The following is a 22982-nucleotide window of genomic DNA, read 5'->3' as shown; positions in this document are numbered from 1 at the left end:
AGTCCTCGTAAAAATGTGATTTGTGGGGAAATATAAATTGAGATCATTCATTCAGCAAAAATACTATTAGCGCTTATGGTGTACCTGGCATTCCTTTCCATAATGAGGGCACCAGGGTAAACTGAATAATGAAGTACCTGCCCGGACAGAGCTCACCTTCTGCTGGGGGAGGGTGAAAACCAACCAAGAATATACACTATGCTGTCAGACACGATAATGAAGAAACACACAGCAGGTGAAGGAGATTGGAGGAGGGTTCCAGTGAGAACATGGTCAGCCAAACATTCTCCAAGGAGACCTAATGAATTGAGGAAGCCAGCCACGTGCATATCTGAAAACAAGGCTTGTTTGTGTTCACTCTCTTTCATTCCCCAGGAGCCTATGGTGTAAGGTTTTAAACAGAAATGAGCACGTAGCAATAGGCACACATCAGCACCTGTAACTTTGATTTTACTAACTGAATGCAAATAGGTTAGGTTATTTACACACAGAGATCCTATAAAATGCCAAGAATAACCAGAAGTCTCTGCAGGATTGGACTGTTTGGCAGGCATATTTCATCTAAGAAATGAAGAAAGAGACTTAGGTGGAAGTAAGTCACTTCATCTCTCATTGGCTTGTGGCGGTCACTTACTCATCATATAAACCCAAGATGTAGTCACTTCTGAGAGCACAGAAGATACTAGAGACTCCACGGAGACAGCACAAGTAAGTGAAAAGACTTTACAAAGATAAGAAATGAGATAGTGTTCTTTCTTCATCTTAGTGTTTATTTTTATTACTGTCATATTTTACATGTGACTGAGCAACTGATGACATAATTTCACCATGCCACTCATTCGGGTCTCATTCAGAGCCTCTTTGTTAGTGGCCAAGTAGAAATCATACAATAGTCTTTCTTTCTTTCTTTCTTTCTTTCTTTCTTTCTTTCTTTCTTTCTTTCTTTCTTTCTTTCTTTCTTTCTTTCTTTCTCTTTCTTTCTTTCTTTCTTTCTTTCTTTCTTTCTTTCTTTCTTTCTTTCTTTCTTTCTTCCTTCCTTCCTTCCTTCCTTCCTTCCTTCCTTCCTTCCTTTCCTCTTTCTTTTATTTCTCTTTTTCTGCTAAGGAATTTTCTTTCTAATATTTTCTACCACTTTAAGGCTCATTTTGTTGAAGCGTCTCCATGTTTTGCCAAGAATTGTATTCTATCATCATTTGGTTTCAAAGGTAATTGGAGGCATTTACCACAGGCTAAGAATCTGAGCTCACAGCTCCCAAAGGATATTTCTGTTATTCCTCTTTGAGGCAAGCATTTAAAATGATATTTAGTTGGTTTTTGATGGGAAAAGAGAGATCCTGGCTTGCCAATGTAAAATGAAACATTCAGGGTTTGACTGAAATCAGTATTTTACTCAGGTAACAAAAATGCTTATGTTTCTTTATTGTCCACAACTTACTCCAACCTGGCAACTTTTCCAGAACCAAACTAGACATGCTCAGGGACCCTGTGAAGGAGGGAAATCAACATTCTTTACCACCAACTGTTAGCGAGTAATGCAATGCTGTCATTTAATGTCATAATGTCATAACAACTTCTTATGTAGACAACAGCATCTTGTGTGATTGCTCTTTAAATCCAATTTTTACATTTCAAAACACTACAGTCTATATAATGGGAGTACAAACATTGTACTCTGCTGGTACATCTTGTATAGTTTAAATACTGGTCAAGTTGAGATATAGCAAAGTGCTATCAGCAAATTCACAAGTAATCTTTGTTTTTATACTTCAAACCCACAGGTTATTGTATTACTACTAGGCATATATAAAACTGTATCTGAAATTCTCGAGTATGTTTGATGCTCCTTTAATTTAAGAGAAGGGCTCACATAGATGAACATTTTTAGGAGTAAAATAAAGATAGTGTTAGGGTTTTTAAGCAAATTGTAAAATGGTTAATATTTAATTCCTTATTTGAACATTTTCTATCCATCAAAATTACTCCCAAAATGCAATTCCTTTTTCAGTTATCTGTTGAAATTTTGAAGGTGTATAACATAGTAAATGAATATTAGCCTCCTTTGCCAGAATTGAGTTTGGATGGTTAGCTCCTTTCTGGCATAGACACTAGCATTTTTGATATTATGTTTTACTGTGCTCTTACAGCAACATACAGATTAGAATATTAGCTCAGCTAAGACGAAATGGTTTTATTATAGCTTTTTTTTTATCAATGACTGTATTAAAATTGCCTCTGGGATTGAATGCTCCTGTGTTTTGTGGTTGTTAATCAGTTGAGAAGTACCAGGGTTACATAAAATAAAAAGAGCTGCAAGTCAGGAGAAAGGAGGCCTCCAAGACAGAACTTTTCAAACCTATTATTTCCCGTGTAAAAGACTTACTTTATTTTTAAGATTTTACTTATTTATTCATGAGAGGCACACAGCGAGAGGTAGAGACATAAGCAGAGGGAGAAGCAGGCTCCCTGTGGGGAGCTTGAAGAGGGACTCGATCCCAGGACCCTGAGATCACAACCTGAACCAAAGGCAGATGCTCAACCACTGAGCCACCCAGGCATTCCGAAAGATTTACTTTCTAAATAAGGTTAGCATATAGTAAAAGCTAAATCATCTTTTGTATTTAACGGCTCCATCCATCTGAGTTCAGAGATGAAAGTGTCTATCCAGGGGTTTTATGAATCCTCATTTGTATGTTCTTTGGGAAACTGTGTATCTTATTTTTCAAACACAATTCTCAGTGGGTTTTTTTATTTAGCTGGTGAATCAGGAACCTTATTTTTTTTAAAAGATTTTTAATTTATTTGAGAGAGACAGAGAGAGAGAGAGAGAGAGAGAGAGAGTGCATGATGAGGAGGGAGGGGCAGAGGGAGAAGGAGAAAGGAAGCAGGAAGCAGGAAGGAGCAGGCCCTGGGGTTTGATCCCATAATCCTGAAATCATGACCTGAGCCAAAGGCAGATGCTTTTTTTTTTTTTTTTTTAAGATTTTATTTATTTTTTTGAGAGAAAGAGAGAGAGTACATACATGAGAGACTCTCCGCTGAGCAGGGGGTGGAAGTGAATCCCAGGACCCTGCCAAAATGACCGGAGCTGAAAGTAGATGTTTAACCGACTGAGCCACCCTGGTGCCCTTTGAATGAGAAACTTTAAATGACTTTCTTCAGAGTGGAAGGAAGCCAGTCCTTAGTTTTAGTTGTAAAGGAAAGCGTTAAGCATGATGAGCTTCCCTTTTGATTTCTTGTTCTGTATCATTTAGGGAAATATTTTGCAGTGTTCCCTACATGGGATTCCTAACACAGAGTGACAGTGGAAGGGCTCAGAAAAGAAGCTCCCAGGGAACAGCATGACACTGGAATTTGCCCAGGCCAGTCGAAGCATACTTAGGTCTATCATGCATCTGGGTGCTATTTCTTGTATTACGTGGAGTTGGGATCTAATTCTGTATAGTTTTCATCTCCGTCTCACTCTGGTCCCATTATGTCCCCACCGTAATGGTATGTCTGTCCTACATCTGAGGTTATGTTCTGAGATACCATGCACCCCTGTATGTCTGGTCCTGAACAAAGATCACATTAGCCTAATTACAAGTTTGTTTTTGTTTTTTGTTTGTTTGTTTGTTTTTAATATAAGTCTTGCACTCTGGTAGGTCAAGTCCTCTCCTGTTTATTAATTTGTCTTGGCTATTTCAGTCCTTAGCATTTCCATTTGAAATTTAGGCTCAGGTTTATCCCCAGACTCTCTTGAATTTTAAATATAAATGATAATTTTGATGGCAAATAAGGACAGTTTTGTCTCTTCCTTTCCATTCCTTATGTAGATTGTTTATTGTCTCAAATTACTGAGTTAGCTAGGCCATCCAGGACTATGTCGAATGGTAAGGATAATAGTGGGGTTCTCATTCCTGATGTTAAAGAATGGCTCCCCATTTTGTGGGATGTTTGCTCTAAGTTTCTTTGTAGAGACTCTATTTTCTTTTGTGCCTGTTATCTTTCATGAATGTAACTAATTACCAATTCAGTTTCTTTACTGGTTAGTATTAAAAGCAGGCTTTCAGGTTTTTTTTTTAATTATTATTTGATTGTGTTAGTTTACATACATACTTCTCAAAATTTTCCCATTTAAAAATGGGTTCAGATCCAAGGACATAAAGTTATTTGCCATGTTAGCTTATGATTTTTAATCATCTGTTTCATCTGCTGTTATGAACCCTTTTGTGTATAATATTAATTTTTGTGACTTTTCATACATTTTCTTTGTTCCCAGTTTTACTAGAGGTTTACAATTTGACCTTTTATAAAAGCCTGCCAGGCCCTAGTTTCAAGCAGTGCATGCCTATACAGTCTCCCATTTGTGTGGGAGATTTTATTCTCTTATCTTTTCTGAAGGAGCTACCCTCCTGGATGGCCACTGGCTCTCAGAATTCGGGGTCCCGCATGCTTACTGCATTTGGTTTCTGTTCACTTTGGTCCAGGCAAAATTTTTCTTGCTTTTAATCCTCACCATTTATTTTTCTTTTTATATTTGATTTTTTAAATTTTTATGTGCTTTCAGGAGGATGGGTTTATCAAAGGACACATGCTTGAGAATTTAAGTCCCATCAACTTACAGAGAGCTGGACTTTAACCTTGACTGCAGTGGGAACCGTCTTTCCCTGTCTTTGTCTCTCCTTCTCTCCCTTTTTATTCTTCTTGCATTTCTTTCTGAACATATACTATGTGAGAAGCACTGCATTGGTACTTTACATACAATATCTTCATTACCATGTTATAGGTGAGGAAACTAAAGTGAGGGATGGGTGACTTGCCCAAGGCCATTTAGATAGTAAGTGGTAGGGGTGACTCCACAATCACACATTCCTTTCACCACTGACCTGCTCTGCCCTTGAACTTGTTCCTCACTGCATCTCTCAGTGGGAGTGGGATATGTCTTACTTTCATCCTTTTAACTCTTCATCTTCACGAAATAAAAGCTTTAACAAAGTAAGGTTATTGGACCAGAAATACACCACTAATGCCTGAAGAAGAAAAAAAAATGTACTGTCCTCTATAGTTATCATTAGCTTATATTGTAAACTTATCAGTTTTCACCATACAAACATTTACATGGAATTTCTTCTGTTAGTTTTTATACAAAAGCTTTATAAAATATAGAAAAGATTTTAATAATCTGTAAACGTTTCCAATTGAATTTACGTTTACTTATTTTTCACATCACACAAATGTGCACATACACCCTGAAAAACAAAAGTCTTTGAATTTAGAATTTTGTAGCCATAAAAATCAAGAAACTAGACTTTTTTGACCAGTAGAAAATATAATTATGCAAGTAACTAGAGGAATGTGTTGTGGAAGTACAGCTTCATTAATGAGTTAAGACTGTTGAAAGGATGTTCTAAAAGGAAAGATAAGCATTTGTCAGATGTTCATGGACCTGTGCCAAATCTTAGATTTAAAGACATATTTGCAGAGAACTATAGATAGCTGCCAACTTATGCTAAAGATTTTTTAACGTCTTCTTTACTTGAGTTAAATACAACATAAAATGGCATGTTTTTGCAAATGAACAACAAATAATCCTTGTGTTTTTGTGCAGAATTAGGAGGTGGACATTGATCTTTACATGGCATTTGACCAAATGAGAAAAGGTTATATGTTTAATTTTTAATATTGATCATAATGGATGTATATGACTCTATATAATTCATATAATGTTTGTAAGGAAAATACATATATCTTTGTTGCTGAGGAAAAATTGACCCATGACAGCAAAAATCAATAAAAACAAGCTGTGTAAAATATTCTCCAAATAAAAACTGCAACCAAGAATGACACTTTTTCCACTCTGAAGGCTTTTTTTGTTCTTTTGAAATTTAAAACAGATAGATCAAGTAATTGTAATAATTATGCTTTTTATTTCCTAGATAAGAACATTCCCTTTATTATTCATATTAAATAATCAAAAAAATTTCCTTTTTGCAGAAGGAAGCTTGCTACTTTACATTTTTTATGGACTATTTACATACTCTCAGATTTTTCTCACTATTTATTTCTAAGTTCAACATTAAGCTTCATGTAGTCCTAACCCCAAATTTGAACTCCTTCTATTCATATTTCTCCCCCAAAGAATTGAGGGCTATAAATCTTGGAATTTTCATTAGTTCCCTCTAGTAAATTCTTCCCTCTACAGAAAGCACTCCCTCACATATTGACGTGTGTGGCATGTGTCATGTTTCATGTGGGTGCAGACTGGTCTTGCTAACAGGAGTGAAATGGGGCATGGGATGCTTAGGGTGACTCTTTTTCTAGCGAGGAGTCCCACCTCCACCCACAACATCTGGATGGGGGAAAACTAAGGCCCAGAGAAATGGATTCACCAGAAATCACCATCATCATAATTTTCTGGATCTTCAGAAAAGCAGATCTAGATAGGCAATCAGATAGTTCTTTGCGGTGGTCTATAGAGGGACACTGTGAATGCATGAAGTTGGCAATGTAGATATTTATGGTTTGTGCATGACCTTTTTTATGTTATATGATTTCAGGTAGAATTTTGATTTGAGACTTCAGCCCAACTTTTCTTTCTGCTAATATTCTATTAATATCCTTGAAATTAGCAGAGAATGAACTATTTAAGCTTACCACTTAAAATAAATACTATCTATGACTTCTATTCATGTAATTGCTATGATTATTATTTATTTTTAGTGTACTGTATTCACAGTGTTTATTCTTGACCATAGAATGAATTCAAAGTTATTACTGTCAATAGCTAATGATTATTAAGTGCTTAGCATTGTGTTAAATGCTTTACATGTATTACCTCATGAAATCTACAAATCCATATGAGTATTTCTATTTACAAAATGTGGACTTCGAAATTCAGAGAGATATTGTTCACTAGTCCAGAGGAAAATAGTAAGTAGAAGAGCTGAATTTCAAATGAATGTGTTTCTTTCTCAGTTGCCTGATCATTATAAAATTAGAATATATTCTACTAGTAGTGCTTAAGATCACTAATTGTTTATAAACAATGAAAATGAGAGGATACAAATCACAGAAAACTCAAAAAATTATAAAGACCTGACCTACATCTACCCAATGTAGCCAGTAGCCAGAGCAAACTCTCTGAAATGCAAGGAGAGTTGCTTGCTTTCTTCCTTGTTCCTCTACAGAAGGAATGGAGAAATAGGCTTACCATTGTCACCTCCCAACTACGGTCACCAAGATGGGGTATGTTTGTATGGTGCTAGCAAACTCATGAAACCCGACAACATGGAAAAGAAAGCAATGTTTCCCTAAGCCTTTGATTCCTAGAGGGAAATGCCACGGGTGACAGAGGGGAGGGTGTGGCCAGCTCAGGTTGGCAAAGCTGGCTCACATTCCTCTTGCACGTACCCTGTTCTTGAAATCCTTATCCAGCTGTCCTCACAAACTCAGCTGTGTCACCAAAGCAAACAACAAACCAAATGTCAAATTACAAGTGAGTAAAGGCAGGACAAAAACAGCTTCAAATGGAAAGTTTTGGACTCTATCCTCTGATGGTTGGTGTATAGATATCCTCTCACTCGGAATTTTTTTATAAATAGAATTTGAGTTTGGTTATTTCACTGGAATGTTCCAGTTCATTCTTAAAGAGAGCGCCATGATCTTATGTCTGTCAAGTCTTTCTCATATATTATTAGGATAGTAATTTATAATTCAGGTTTTGAAATATCCTCTATTTCCAGTTATCTCAAAAGATGCCATAAAGTTTTCAAAAAGTCCCCAAAGAAAAATGTCAAAACATCTCTAGAGGGCTGTTAAAATAATCTTTCAATTTTTCTTTTTCCAGAATCACATCATGCCAAAATATAAACTCATTTATTTTAATATGAGGGGGAGAGCAGAAATTATTCGTTACATATTTGCTTATTTGGACATAAAGTATGAAGACCACAGAATAGAACAAACTGATTGGCCTGAAGTCAAATCAAGTAAGTGGCACAAATAATAGTTTGTGAAAATGTAGGGGAAATAAATGTCTTTAAAACTTTCTGTCTTTCCTCAGGGAAATGAAAAAAAGAGAAGTTTTTAAATCTCATGTAGCTTTGCATTAAGAAGCAGCGGTTCAGGCAAGTTAAATAAATGCTCCATGGCCCAGAAATGTTCATATCCAAGGTGAAAACACAGACTTCGCAGAAAGAGTATATAAAAACTATGAAGCTTTGTCAGAAGAGCTGAAATAGGGAATACTGAAGTCTGTATTCTTGACAACTCAAATTGGATGGGCTTACTACAGATACTACAGTCTTCTCACAAGGGGTCAGATATGCTGCTCTAACAGAAAACCAAACTCAAGATGGCTTAAATTACACAGAAATTATATCACATAATATAACATATATAATATAATGAAAATCCAGAAATAGGACAGCTTTTAAGAGATGACTTTATTCATTTTTCTTCCTCTGTTGGCAGTATCATGAGGTTAATAGCAATAGGTTTGCTGCAGTCCCAGCCCCATAGCCTTGAACAGTCATATCGAGAGGCATATGAGAAAGAGAGAAAGGGCACTGCTTCTTTAAGCATTCCCAAAAGAATGAAGAAAAATTTCCAGAAGACCTTGGCAAACTTGGCATGTCTCACTGGCTCAGACTGGGTCGCATGTCCATTTCTGAACCAGTCACTAACCAAGCAGATGGGAAGAACCTTGAACCATCTAGTCTACCTCGGAAGTTGGGGTCAGAATCAATTTTCATGAAGTATGTGACTATTCAAAAGAAGGGCGAATACATGCACAAAACTGTGTTGTTCAATCAGAGGGAAGAGCAAATTGACAAGCTGGGCAGGCAATCCAATGAAAACATGCTAGTTAGCATTCAGGACAAAGGGGAAGAATTAGAAATACTACATTAAAAAGTGTGTGGCTCTCAGTAAGTTGTAAGTCATCATGTAGGTGTTATTATTTATTTTATTTTTATTTTATTTTTTTAAATCTTTTTTTAAAGATAGATTTATTTATTTATTTATTTATTTATTTATTTATTATTTATTTATGATAGAGAGAGAGAGAAAGAAGCAGAGACACAGGAGGAGGGAGAAGCAGGCTCCATGCCTGGATCCTGGGACTCCAGGATCGTGCCCTGGGCCAAAGGCGGGCGCTAAACCGCTGAGCCACCCAGGGATCCCCTTATTATTTTTTTAGAATGAAAAAAGGATAGATGAGCCAATTCTTTTGTTCATCAGGTCTGCCTAGAAAAACTATTAATAATATGTCTAAAATTCACATTTTTGTGTTAGGATTGTTACAAATTTGCATAAAATGAAGTTGAAGCAAACAACTATTGAGTATCTGAAGACTTTTGGATACCTGGTAGATTTCATTTAATATCTTTAGCATGCTCTCATGGGATGTGATTCTGTTTCTATTTTATAGCTGGGATAACTATTGCACGCGGAATTTATGTAATTTTTCCAGGTTCACAGTCCTAGCAAGGTGGAACTGTTTTTCAAACACAGGTCAATTTCATGTTATTTGCCCTAGATAATGCCAATAACAATAACACCATGATAACTGGTATATTAACAACACATATCTCCAAATGCCTTTTGAAACATGAGTTCCTTAAAAATAATTACCCCTGTAGCCACTCTTTTTCTTACTAGAGAACTCTTCCCTGCTGGGGTTGAACATCTTGTTTCCTGCTCTCATGGAACTTTCTCAGTAATATCCTAACTTTTCCCTGGCTGTCAGAATTTGTACCTGGGATTTTTAATTCTGTGGACATAAAATAGGTGAAATTTATCCATCAATTGTTAAGATGGATAGCAAGCTGCAGAGATATCACATAACAAATTCTGCCTTTTGGTTTTTAGATGTAAGTTCTTTGAGTGCCTCATACCCTATTCTATCTTTGACTTTTCATTATGTTATTGAAAAATGAAATTGCTGTATTTTCTTAATATTTTCATAGATTTTTAGAGTAGAAAGGGATCTTAAAGTTCATGATAGGAAAACCATCATATAGGAGAAACTATATGTATATAGTTTTAAGTGCTTTAATAGACACCAACACAAGTGGAATTTAAACAAAATGGATGGCCATTTGAGAGGGGAAAGAGAGAGAGAGGGAAGCAAATCATGAGAGACTCTTAACGATAGGGAAGAAACTAAAGGTTGATGAAGGGCCATGGGTAGAGAATGAGCTAGATGAGTGCTGGGTATTAAGGAGGGCACTTGTTGTAATGGGCACTGGGTGTTGTATGTAAATGATCAACCACTGAACTCTACTTCTGAACCAATATTGAACTGTATGTCAACTAAGTAGAATTTAAATTAAAAACAAAACAGACACCCAACACAAAAATGGACTAAAGAGGATAGAAATGATTTCTTTTGCATAAAAGCCCACGCTGATGTGGAGGTTCTGCTCCATGAAGTTGTCAAAGATAAGGCTCCTTCTTTTCTGTTGATCTGCCATCCCTAGTTAGTTGTCTTATTTATATAGCGTGAGCCAGTCCTGTCTCCCTCCACATTCCAGCTCATCAAAAATGTGAGAGGAAGGCACATCTCTTTCTTTCAACTGCATGACCAGAAGGTTTTACACTTCACTTCTGCTTATAGCCCTTTGGCAAGAACGTATTCATATGGTCACACATATCCTGCAAAGGAAGCCAGGAAATGTTGACTTTAATGCTTTGAGAAAAAAGGAAAGAATAGAAGTTGAAAAGCAGTTTATTACAGATTTTAGCTAGCTTCATCTCCTATCTGACTTAGAAATGTTCTCTGGTGTTTGAGACCCTCTATGACCTTCCCTCTGTGATAACTTCAAATATCACTGGATATTTCTATTAAAAAGTTCTTCCAGGTCAAACCTGGTGGACCCTGCACAGGTGTGGACATTTTTTTCTCTTTTCAAATAACATTAAATACTTTTTAAAAAGGCAAAGCCCTCTAAGGACAAGGAAATAAAGTTTGAATGAGATAGCACAAAATTTTCAAAGCTGGAAAACAGGTCAAAGAATGGTAAGGTGATTTAGTAGGTCGGTGATGCCCAAATATAAGCCTGGTAGAGGAGAATACAAGCTGAATCACATCAGGCACTTCCCAAAAGACTCAGGAATTGGTAGCAACAGAGAACTCTAAAAGCTGAACTGACAGAAGGTTGACTGGAAGATTGTGAAGCAGCCACATTGACCATGAGATCCCGTCCCCACCCTGGAAGAAGCATAGAAATTACTCTCAAGGGAGGATGGACCAGAGGACTGTAGGGCAGCAAACATTTCTGCAGACACAATATAGGTAGGATTCAGGGGAAGTCTAGAAACTAAATCGTGAGACCCAAAGCCCTTATCCCCGCTCCACAATCAGAATACTGCAACCAGACAAGTATACCTCTGGCAGGAAGAGTTCTCTCTGGGGAAGATGACCAGCCCAAGAGAAATGTCTAACAGACACTGAACAGGTGGGAGTCTCAGTGACATGGCCCAGCCCAATCTGTTTGCAGGCCTTTCCCATGTACATTGAGATTGCAATTAGCTTTTATTCCTTTCGCTTATTTAAAACAGGAATGGCAAACCAGAAATTATTAGATATTTGTGAGAAGGCCTCCAGGGTAAAACAGACATAAACAAAGAAACAGAAGGGGGGAAAAATCACCTGAAGGCATCAGGATGATGTAGCAAGAAAAAATTTCAAAAATATAAAATCTTCAGAGACAAAATATCTATATATTCTGAACAACTATGATATAAAAAGGAACACTCAGAGACAAAAAGGGTTTTAAAATTAAAAATCTGATATAGACAAAAATAAATCAGTTTTTAAAGAATGATAAAAAAAATAAAGAACTCCTCCACAAAGTACAGTAGGAAAAAGAAAGAAAAAAATAAGAGAAAAAAGATCAGAAAAATTGAGACTCAGTAAGCTTAGGATATCCAATGTCTCAGTAAAATTCTTGGAAGAAAGGAGGAAAACTTTTAGAAGAATCTTCATTACACAAAATTAAAATCTATCTCCTCATGGCTTTCATACATTGGTCTTGGACTTATCATTTTAATCTGTAGAAAACAGATTATTCCTTCTTTCACATCCAATTATTTGAAGAAATTCTGTATCTTTAAAATATCATGGAGAAAAAGCCACTGCTGTGTAGACAGTTCAATGATAATACTCTGAGTGAAGATAAAGGTCACTGGCTAAATACAGAACTGAGTTCAGTTAACTCATGCATCCATCCCTTTAGCTATCAACTTTTGAACTTCCCTGATTGTTTCTCTGATCATCGTTGTGAATATCAGTTCAAACTTCCCAGCCTTGACTCTGCCTTTTGATTTAGATACTGTTTCCCACGGACTATATGGGACCTGCAAGATATAGGTCCAAGGGACAACTCTCTTCTCTTCCTTGAATGATCCATTTGTATCCATTGGTTTGGATTTCCTCCCCCCACCACCCTCCAAGAAGGACAAGTTTCTGTTAAGACATATGTCTGTCATTTAATGTGTGGTATCTGTGGGGAAACACAATGTCCCAGGCATGGAAATAGTGCAGAGCACAGTGGACCTCCGTTCCCAGCATAGGTCCAGATACTACCCAAAGACATTTTACCAAGATCACAGGGGTTATTTTGGCAGCTGGATCACACAGCCTTGTATTCAGCATCACTAAATTCCTTAAAGGCGTTTGACAGGTGCTCCTGTTCAGTTACATCTCCAATGACCCCGAGGTTATTGATTTTTTCTGGAACCAAATGAAGGACTTGGCATTTGTCTTCTTAAATTTCTTCTTGTTATATGCAGCCCAATATTCTAACTGTTGGCAATTATCCTAAGCCTGGCTCAAATGCTGCCAGTAAGCTGAAAGCTTACCATCTCACAGGAAAACACATTCCATCATCAATCGTTCCAATGCTAAAAAATTATTCTTCCTCTTGAATTAATATCTACCCCCTTTAAAAGTACCTTGTAGTTGTAGTTCTGCATTTTAGAGATAATCAGAAGAAGTAAAATTGTTCATCCATTTGATAGCTGTACCATATTTGAAGATGGCTATTAAATTTGTTTTGTCTTTGTTTGGTCTCCCCCAGGAAAGAGTGCCAAGTTCTTCAGTGAATCTTCAGAAAATGTGGTTTTCAGACCCTTCTCTAACTTGGATACTATCCTCTGGGTTTGCTCTGATTTTTAATGTATTCTCAGCACATGGCTCTTAGATCTAGCAAAACAGCTGAGCAAAGATCCCAATTGAACTCAGTTTGAATTTCGCCTCTACCAGCTATGCGACCTGGGCTATTTACATAACTTCTCTTCACCTCACTTCCTCATTTATAAAATGAGATAATAGTTAATACTTACTTCATAGAGTAGTTGTAAGTATTAGAAAACCTAATGGGTATGTTAAATATTCAGTACACTGCCTAGCATAAAGGAGGCATCCCTCAAAATGTTAGACATGTTAATTCCCAGTCCCATACTTTGCTTCAAATAAAGCATCGCACTTTGTGTCGACTTTATTTGGGACTCTGTTTTGCTCACTGCAGTATCTCCGGTGCATAGAATATCTCTCTTGTGAATAAATAAATAAAATCTTTTTTAAAAAGAAAGAAAACAAAGTAGGATCGACAGATAAAATATTAATACATCTGCTATGAGTCTGCCCTGTATTTGCACAAGTTGCTTGCTGCCTTACCATATACCTCATATAGTCCCTCATCAAAATAAGAGTTTGACTAAATTCCTTACCTAACTCAATATTTAAATCAGACTTTCCATTTCCTCAGACTATGTTTTTAAGTATTTACTTATTTTTAAAAAATGTTTATTTGAGAGTCAGAGGACACAAGCAGGGGAGAGGAGCAGAGGGAGAGGGAGAAGCAAACTCCCCGCTGAGCAGGAAGCCCAATGTGGGGCTTGATCCCAGGACCCGGAGATCATGACCTGAGCTGAAGGCAGATGCTTAACCAACTGAACCACCCAGGTGCCCCAGACTATGGTTTTAAAGAATAATTAATGTTATTGCTGATCAAAGGTACAAAAATTAATGAAGCTTTAAAAGAAAGGTTTTTTAAAAGGTTAAGTAGTAAGTATATGTAAATCTATGATACTAAACACAGTTTAATATGTAGTATCACTATAAACCTGCGTTTCAGACCTGGTGCTGCCACTAACTCTGTAGCAGGTCTTCTAACTCTTTTTTTTTAAAATTTATAAAGATTCCACTAGAGGGTGCCTACTGTCCCTTTTAGAACAAATATTCAAGAATTCTGTAACTTTAAAATCATGATTTGTTTCCATAATTATCAGTAAAAATGGAAGTAGTATTACTTGATTTTGTTATAGAGGTTGATTTTCTTGCTTATTTTATTTTAAGCTCTTCCATTTGGTAAAATCCCCATTTTGGAAGTCGATGGACTTAACCTTCACCAGAGCCTAGCAATAGCAAGATACATGACCAAAAACACAGGTAATATGTTTATTGTGTTAAAGAGTTTTGATAACTGAAGAAAATATATGACATATATTCACTGTTCATTCAACAACTTTATTGCCAAACACTACAGCATAAAGAATGAAACAAAAGACACAAAATTTTGTTACACGGATTACACACGGATTGTGGCACTTCTACTTACAGGAATCTCATGTAGCTGAACAACGAGCAACAAAGCCCTTAACAAACTTGCAGGGAAAGATCTGTAGGATATGTGGGGGTGTGTATATTGAGTGGGATATGTAGTTAATAATTTTTATAAAGAAATAATGGAAGAATACAAAAAACCCTAGTAGAATGGTTACTAATATGGTAAAGGAGCACAATCAGATGGGTGGGGGCATGGATGGAAGATAGGCTTCATTGGATACAGTTTTACATTGTTTTGAATTTTTGAGCCATAAGAATATATTGTCTATTAAACAATTAACATTTTAATATAGTCACTTAAATTCAGTGTCTTCCTGGGCATAAAATGGTCTCTATTTTATAGATCTGGCTGGAAAAACAGAATTGGAACAATGTCAAGTTGATGCGATTGTGGACACATTGGATGATTTCATGTCACGCTTTCCTTGGGCAGAGAAAAATCAAGATATAAAAGTAATGTGATCAGTTTGTCATCACAGCTATTAACCGTATCTACTTGCCAGACATTATGTGGGGTGCTTTGAAAAGTTCCTTTTTATATAAGTAAAACAGTTTTAAAATATCAAATTATATTTAAAAATTTAAAACAAAATTCCCTGCTCTTCCTCTTCATATTAACCCCTCCTCAGACATAACCCTCTTTTGATCACTTTTAGCTATTCCTTACAACATGTAAACGTGGCTGTCTTTGATTCATTAATTTTAGACAGTTTCTCTGGGCTTCTTATTATAGTAATAAGGGATAGTAATAATCGATAAATATCTCTTCTGTAATCATTGTCTCTGCTTCCCTTCTTCCAAACTCCCAATATAATGATATTACAATGTTTTGGCCAAATCAGTATTCAGTTGTTACTTTAGTATGCATAGGCAAATCTCGAACAGAACTGTCAATTGTAGTATACTTTGATTTTCATTTCCTTGCTCAATTTACCTCCTCAAAATCAGTAATTCCCTTTCCTTCATTTGCTTACTCGTTTTTACATTTATTGCTGGACCTTCCCACACCACCCAGGAGGCTGCCAATACAATTTTCCATAAGGTCAATGATGTCAGATTATCTATCACGTCCACTATTTTCTTGGAGCTATCTGGCTGAGATCCCTCTCTTGCAGACGTGTCTAGGCCTCCTGCAATCTGCCCTCACTGGACTTCCCTTCACTGCCATCCCAGGGATGCCTTCCTCTTAGGGTGGAGTCCTATTTCCTAGATGCCATCCTCTGTCTTTACTTACTTCTTTGCTTATTTGGGGCACATCCTCCAGGATTCCCAAACTTAAAATGAATGCTGGATGACAAGAGGTGTAATGATGATAGCATGGGTATGTCTGTCTCATGCGTCACACTGCCTCAGTCTGGTTTGACCACCCTAAAAACCTAGTGCACAGTTATCATCCTGTAATCTTTATTATCATATTTTTCCTCTTTGTTTTGGTCTCTGTCTTTCCCCAAGAGTCAGACCATGCTTTATAATCCACGATAAAGAACAGGAAAATTAAAAAGTTTACTCAGATCTCTGGGCATGTGGACAGGATTTGTGGATTTTGAGCATCACTAGGCCACTTGTGGAGTATTTCCCAATATTACTATCTCTAGGGACTACAAAGAGTCCCTAGAGAAGACTTCTGATCTTTTGCCTGGAAATAAAGGTGTGGCTGCCAGTGTTTTGGGAAGCAATCAGTGAGGACAGGGCTAAGAGTCTCAAAAGTTAGCATTCAGTATGCATATATTCATTTAATCACCTATTTTGAAGACATTATGGATGACAGCTCCCAATGCTCAGACCATCTATGTCCCCCTCTGTAGTCTGCCCAAGATGGGGAAGAGGCATGTGTCCAGCAGTGTAAACTGAAGAGGGAACTCTTAGGCTAAAATGACTTCTTTCACAGCTTTCCGCTGGTCCTCACATTATCCTCTCCCTTACCTCCTTACTCCCAATTCTAGATATATCCTGCCTTTTCCTGAACCATCTGAGGGTTTTCTGGGGGTGATGTTGGTTTTCCCTCTGCAGATACCTCATCCCCTTGCTTTTACAGCTTCAAATTTTGCTTTCTCTTGTCTCCTTTCCTGTTTTCCACCTCTTTGTGGGTTCCATCTTTTCCAAAGTATGTATTTACTGTGGTTTGGGGATGAAAAAAATTATATATGTGTGTCAAATCCATCTTCTTTATCCAGAATTCTTAATAGACCTTGTTGGTTATGCTCCACTACAGCCCCCTAGTGGTTTTCTGTAGGGCACTCATCACAATCTGTATTTTAAAATGTATTTGTCTTCTCCAGTAGAATGGGTCATGAGGGTAGTAATTACGTCTTACTACTCACTCATGTCCCCACACCTACCACTGTGCCTTTCACTTAGCAGGCGCTAAGTACTTGTTGAATGAGAGACAGCAAGAGCTGATTTTCCAAACACCGTGAGCAGGTGCTGCTCCAGCCCCTTTACACAGGTGGTGTCGGCCAGTCCTCCCAATCCTCTCATGAGATAAGTGCTTTCTTCCATCATGCTTGCTTTGCAGATGAAAAAACTGAGAATCGGAGTGGCTATGGAGTTGCCCAGATTCATGGCCTCATCGCCAAAGCATACTTTTAAATTAGTGACTAATACACAGAGCATCCCTTAGGGAGAGACTCTTATCATTTTTCCAGATGGAGAAATTGAAGTTCACATAGTATAAGTAACTTTCATACGGTTATTTAGCTACTAAGTGGTACACAAGGGATTCAAAACCAAGCCACTCTGACTCAGACTCCGTGTTCTTAACCACTGGTTGTAACACCACAGAGCCAGAGGCTGGTTGATGTTTTTTTCTTAAGATTTTATTTATTTATTCATGAGAGACAGAAAGAGAGAGAGAGAGAGAGAGAGAGAGAGACAGGCAGAGGGAGAAGCAGGCTCCATGCAGGGAGCCTGACGTGGGACTCGATCCTGGGTCTCCAGGATCACGCCCTGGGCCCAAAGCGGAGCTAAACTGCTGAGCCACCCGGGCTGCCCTGGTTGATATTTATGTATGTGCTATAGTTTATATCTGCAAGTTCCAGCACAGAACAAATGGCAGTCTTATCAATTTACTTAAACATATTTATGCTAAATACTACTTATTTAATTAGGAACTTCTGATGTCAGTAGATATTTGGAACATAAAAGTATCCACATTTACTAATTTCTTGATATAAATGTTAAGATGTGACACACACACACACACAAACATATAAATGACTAACCAGGACAAGTCTAAAAATAAAAGCTCAGCTGTGCTATAGCATTATATTTGCTCTCTGGAGTCACACTGCCAGGCTTGAATTTTGATTTCCTTCTTACTGACTACTTACTTGTCACATGACAATCCATCAACAATTCAAATTCTTTGCAAACTTTGAAGTAGGGATATGATGGAATCTACTTTGAAATATGTTGGGAGGATTAAATGTTAGAATGAGTCCCTATGATTAGGTAGAAAGTGTTCAATAAATATATAGTATATTAATAACCATTATAACCATTTATAAGAAAGTGTTCAATAAATATTATAGTATATTAATAACCATTATAACCATTATATATAACCATATATATATTAATATAATAGTTATTATATAGTTCACTGTTCATTGTTTTTCCTTTTGTCAGACAAGGCATCTATGTTTTACACATCGTTATAAAGGCAGAAACAAGTAGATACACAATGTCCAATTTAAAGCCTGTTGTTTCATAGGCCAAACACCCTACTGATTGGCAATCTATCAACTTATGGGCTTCCCCTTCTTTATTTTGTACCTTTCTGTGGCTGAGGCTCCATAATAGAAGCTACTTCCCAGAGGAAAATATTCTTTGAATGTTTATGATATGAGTAACATTCTCCCTTTGTATTAGAAAAACAATACTCTTTCATACCACCTACCTCAAAAATTCACAGGACATAATCCAAGCTTATAAATAAATCACATGAAGGGAAGACATGTTGCAGAAATACTGCACTTAGCTACATATTGATTAATAAGCAGGACCTGGCTGATACACAAGGAAAACCCCTCATAGTTCTAGTACATTTCAATGCCTAGGCTGCCGTCGTAGGTCGCCCTGCTGCCACCTTGTGGTCTGGTAAAATTTTCAAAAGCAGAATATTGATACAATGAAGATGGGTGGATAGTGAAAATAATCCTCTTATTGTATGTGCCCTAAAAATCTATCAAACACATATAATTATAAATGTTTTGGTATTGGTTGCTAAAAATTCTACTTCCAATTAAAAAAATAAAGTTTAATTTAGAAGGCAAAATATGTTTGTGGACATTGGTCACCTTGATAATCCTTGAATTTATCACTAGTGTTTTTCTGGTTATTCAAAGTATCTGTTTCAGTTTCCTCATTTAAAGAATGGGGAGGGGAGGATAGAGGATGAGCAGGATCGAATAAATGTCAGTGGCTCATTTCCAATACTAAATGATTTTGGTAGTGTGGATTTAACAATGGTGCTTTGGAGAAATACAATTCCTCTAAAAGTCATTTGATAGAATACTATAGCAATGATTTCTCAGGTTGAAAAAACCTCTTGACTCATAACTCTCTGGAGGAAAGGGAAGAAAATTTCTGAGTCTACCAAGTGTAAGAGTGGCTGCCTAAGATTTATCAGGAAATGCATTTTAAATAGTACACGTCTAGGAAAAAGTATATATAATTACATTTCATCATCTTTATGTTATTTTGGGGAGTATTCTTTCCAATGACTCTTACATACTAATACTTATTTGGTTACTAATTTACATATCATTAGATGAGGTGAATCACTGAGATGGTTCACCAAACATATTGAGAACCTAGGCTAAAAGGAGAAATCAATACAGAGAAAATGTTTTTATTTGGCATCGCGTATGCATAAGCATCTGTGTCCTTGTACCTTAAGTTGTAAAAAACTGTCTAGCAGCTCTATCCTGTTCCATTCAATTCCATTCCACTCCTAGCTATTCTAGGAGAACCAAGTTGGCCATTACCTTTTCAAGGTATGCTGAGCTGGCTTTGGGAAGTGCCACATGATCTGGGCCCATTGACTCTCAGCTCACAAATTATGTCTAAGAGCCAGGAGAACTCACAGTTTTATTTTAGACTATCAGCATATTAACCATAGAGAAAGAACCTTATGAATTTAAGTGGAAAAATATAAAGTCAAAATAATGACAAGCTTCCCAAGTTTCAGTTTGTAAAACCTGACAAATGTATGTAAATATGTAATGATGCTTTTACAAACTGTCCTCTACAAACCTAAGGCATTATGTTGCAGTAATCTCTATTACGTAACTAAGTTATGTAATAGCAGAAAGTAAACCAGCAAGTTGGTGAGGTAGTTATCCACTATCTGACCTGCCCTAATAAGGCTATATTTTATTACAGGTCATTATCATTATTAATAAATTATATGCACATATTTTCTACTATTTTGGCTTACATTTCATATCGAAGATACACACCAGCCAGAATTTTCACATATAAATGAACACTTCTTACCAAGAAAGAGGCCATGAGTAAATTATTTGGTCTTCAGAGATTCAGGGGAAAACACAGACAATTTTTAAAAATGGACATATCTGTTAATTTTTCTCTTCTAAAGATACTTGGTTTATTGTTACCTTATAATGCATCAAAAGGGGGCACCTAGATGATGGTTTTGTAGATGATCCTCAAGGTAGACAAAGCCCATAATAAGGCACAATGTCAAGCCCATAAGAAAAAATCCGTAAGGCCTGAGAGCATAAGGATTCATTATAGATGACTTCTGTTAAGTGTAATGGTGAAGTAAGGCTGCCAAACTGAAGGAACCCAGCTTACAAAGTAAAATTAATTTCTTCACCCTCAGTTATTTCACTTCAGAGAGAGAGGATAATTTTTAAATGTAAAAATATAATGGAATCATTTTTTTCTTAATAAAAATTAAGATAAAAATCATAAAAAAATTTTGTGGGTGAAATAGTCATTATATACAAAGAAACTGTAAGAAGTGATGACAGAAGTATTTATTTTTTAATCCATGAGTAACAAAGGGATGACTAAGTATAAAGAATCAGACCTCAATCTCCATAATGTCATTCATTTGAAAAAAAAAAAAACACTAAAAACAAAAGAACAACCAAGAACAAACACATAGCTACTTCTCTTTCTGAACTCATATATATGGGAGAATAAAGAAGTAAAAATCTTCAAATCATGTAATTTATTTTTTTCCCCTGTTATCCTTAAAGTGATCTTTTTCTCCCTCTCCTAGGATCAGATGTTTAATGAGCTACTTACATATGATGGACCTCATCTTCTACAAGATTTGGACACATACTTAGGGGAAAAGGAGTGGCTTATTGGTGACTCTGTGAGTATGTTTTACATCGTAAAAAAAAAAAAATACAAGTATACACACATAGACATAAACACACACATAGCCAAAACTCACAAAGACTCATTGAGGAAAAAAAGTTACCCATTGAGAAGGAATAGATTAGATAGCAGAGATAAAAGCTAAACCTCTGTGAATAAACCTGTTTTGGTAGGCTTAACTTTGGAACTATGAATTAAAATATTTTATACAATTATATAAAAACAAAAATATTTTAAAAAGCTAACACTGCAAAGCAAAAGCAAAGCAAACAAACCTATGTTAAACTGATGCATAAAGTGTGTAGAAAAGTACCTATGTACTCTTAATTAGTGAGAGGAACCATTTTAAAAAATATCATTTAAAAAAATCATCATTTGTAAAACACAGTAATTTCACTATACATCTTACTATAAATATTCTCTCAAAAAAATAGAAATCTTATACCATTTTTAGTAGAGACATATATTGGAGATATTGTAGGTTCAGTTCCAGGCCACTGCAATATAGTAAATAGCACATCAAATGATTTTTTTTTGTTTCTCAGTATATATAATAGTTATATGCACACTATCCTGTAATCTGTTAAGTGTGCAATGGTATTATGTCTAAAAAACCCAATGTACATATCTTAATTAAAAAATACTTTCTCGCCAAAAAATGTTAACCATCATCTGAGCTTTCAGAGAGTTGTAATCACTGATCACAGATCACCATAATAATGAAAAAATTTGAAATATTGCAAGAATTACAATAATGTGATACAGAGACACAAAGTAAGCAAATGCTGTTGGAAAAATAGTGCAGGTAGATTTGCTCAACAAAGCGTTGCTACAAGCATTTGTAAAAAGTGCAGCATCTGCGATGTGTGATAAAGCAAAACACGACAAAACTAGTGCTTCTGTAATTAGATTGTTGTGGTACTGGGTATAGTCGGATTGTTTTATTAGTATTTCTGATATTAGTATATCTCTACTGTGGGGTAAAGCAATAAGAAAATGTGTAGAGGTCACTGAAGACCAGGATCTTCAGTGTGGGAGAAGGAAGCTAGAAAAAGAAGTTCAGTGAAACTAAGTAAACTTTCTATTCCTGAATGTGAACTATATAAAAGATAAGGTCATGATATACTGTGTCTTAGGATAATTAAAAAAAAACTTGTTGTATCTCTTTTTCTTGAAACATTGACCAACCCCATTGTCCTGGACACCCCTAGGACCCAGATTCTGGTCTCTAAATATTAAAAGTTATCAGGGCTTCTTGGAGAAATGGCTCATTCTCAACTTGGGACATGAAATCTAAGAAATGAGCTGGAAATACGTTGTCATATCAGAAGCAAATAAATTATCAAAGACAACTGAACTGGGATTGTGTCAAAAAGGACTGAAGAGGCCTCCACTGGCCAATTCAAGCTTCATTGAGAATATTAACAGCAGTGGATTGAAAGAAATAAAAATGAGTGAATCCATGAGGTTATGATGACCACCACCACCAAACACAAACACATACATGCAAATCCTTAAACCAAATAGAGCTTCATTGGTTACTTTTAGAAGATGATATAGAACCAAATTATTACTCTGAAAACTGTTTTTAAAAATGTTGGGAGGTTTGGGTAAAGAATTTACCTTGCCTTTCCTATCTATGCCAATTGTATGTCAAGATAACAAAAAACTGATGTGCAAAGTGTCTTCATAAAAGTACTCCAGTTAGTAAGTAAAAAGGGGAGATTAAAATAAACTATCACCATTTTCCAACACTTAATGGTTGAAATGGATCTAGGCACTGACTAACAATAATTGTTAATATCACCAAAAAACAAAAGTGAGACAACCAGATATTACAGCCCTCCTGATAGAGGAGCACACTGCCACCTATAAAGTACTACGGACAAAAACTCAAATCTAAACATGATTCAATGCTGTGGTAGGTCGGAGTCTGCGCCTTCAAGGAGAGAAGACACAGACTGCTTTGGGCTGCACTCATTCTGTTCATGGTCTGTTGAATCCTTCTGAGTGA

General features: G+C 36.3%; 1 protein-coding gene across 3 annotated transcripts in view; it reads left to right on the top strand.

Annotated features, from left to right (window-relative positions):
* Window positions 1–360: 360 nt before the first annotated feature.
* The window catches only part of HPGDS (hematopoietic prostaglandin D synthase), a 59671-nt gene continuing 37049 nt past the window's right edge, over window positions 361–22982 (top strand). For all 3 annotated transcript variants that reach the window (XR_004811337.1, XM_049104875.1, XM_025424525.3), the window contains exons 1-5: window positions 361–708; window positions 7826–7967; window positions 14342–14434; window positions 14955–15064; window positions 20865–20963. Coding sequence is in view for 2 of the 3 variants with exons in the window: in XM_049104875.1 (XP_048960832.1) it covers window positions 7835–7967; window positions 14342–14434; window positions 14955–15064; window positions 20865–20963 (435 nt within the window). In the remaining variant the exon portion in view is untranslated. The remainder of the gene's footprint in view (window positions 709–7825; window positions 7968–14341; window positions 14435–14954; window positions 15065–20864; window positions 20964–22982) is intronic.

Source organism: Canis lupus, chromosome 32 (genome assembly GCF_003254725.2).
Source record: "Canis lupus dingo isolate Sandy chromosome 32, ASM325472v2, whole genome shotgun sequence".
Classification (NCBI taxonomy): Eukaryota; Metazoa; Chordata; class Mammalia; order Carnivora; family Canidae; genus Canis; species Canis lupus.
The sequence above is the reverse complement of the archived record's forward strand: the minus strand, read 5'-3'. Positions and strand labels throughout refer to the sequence as shown.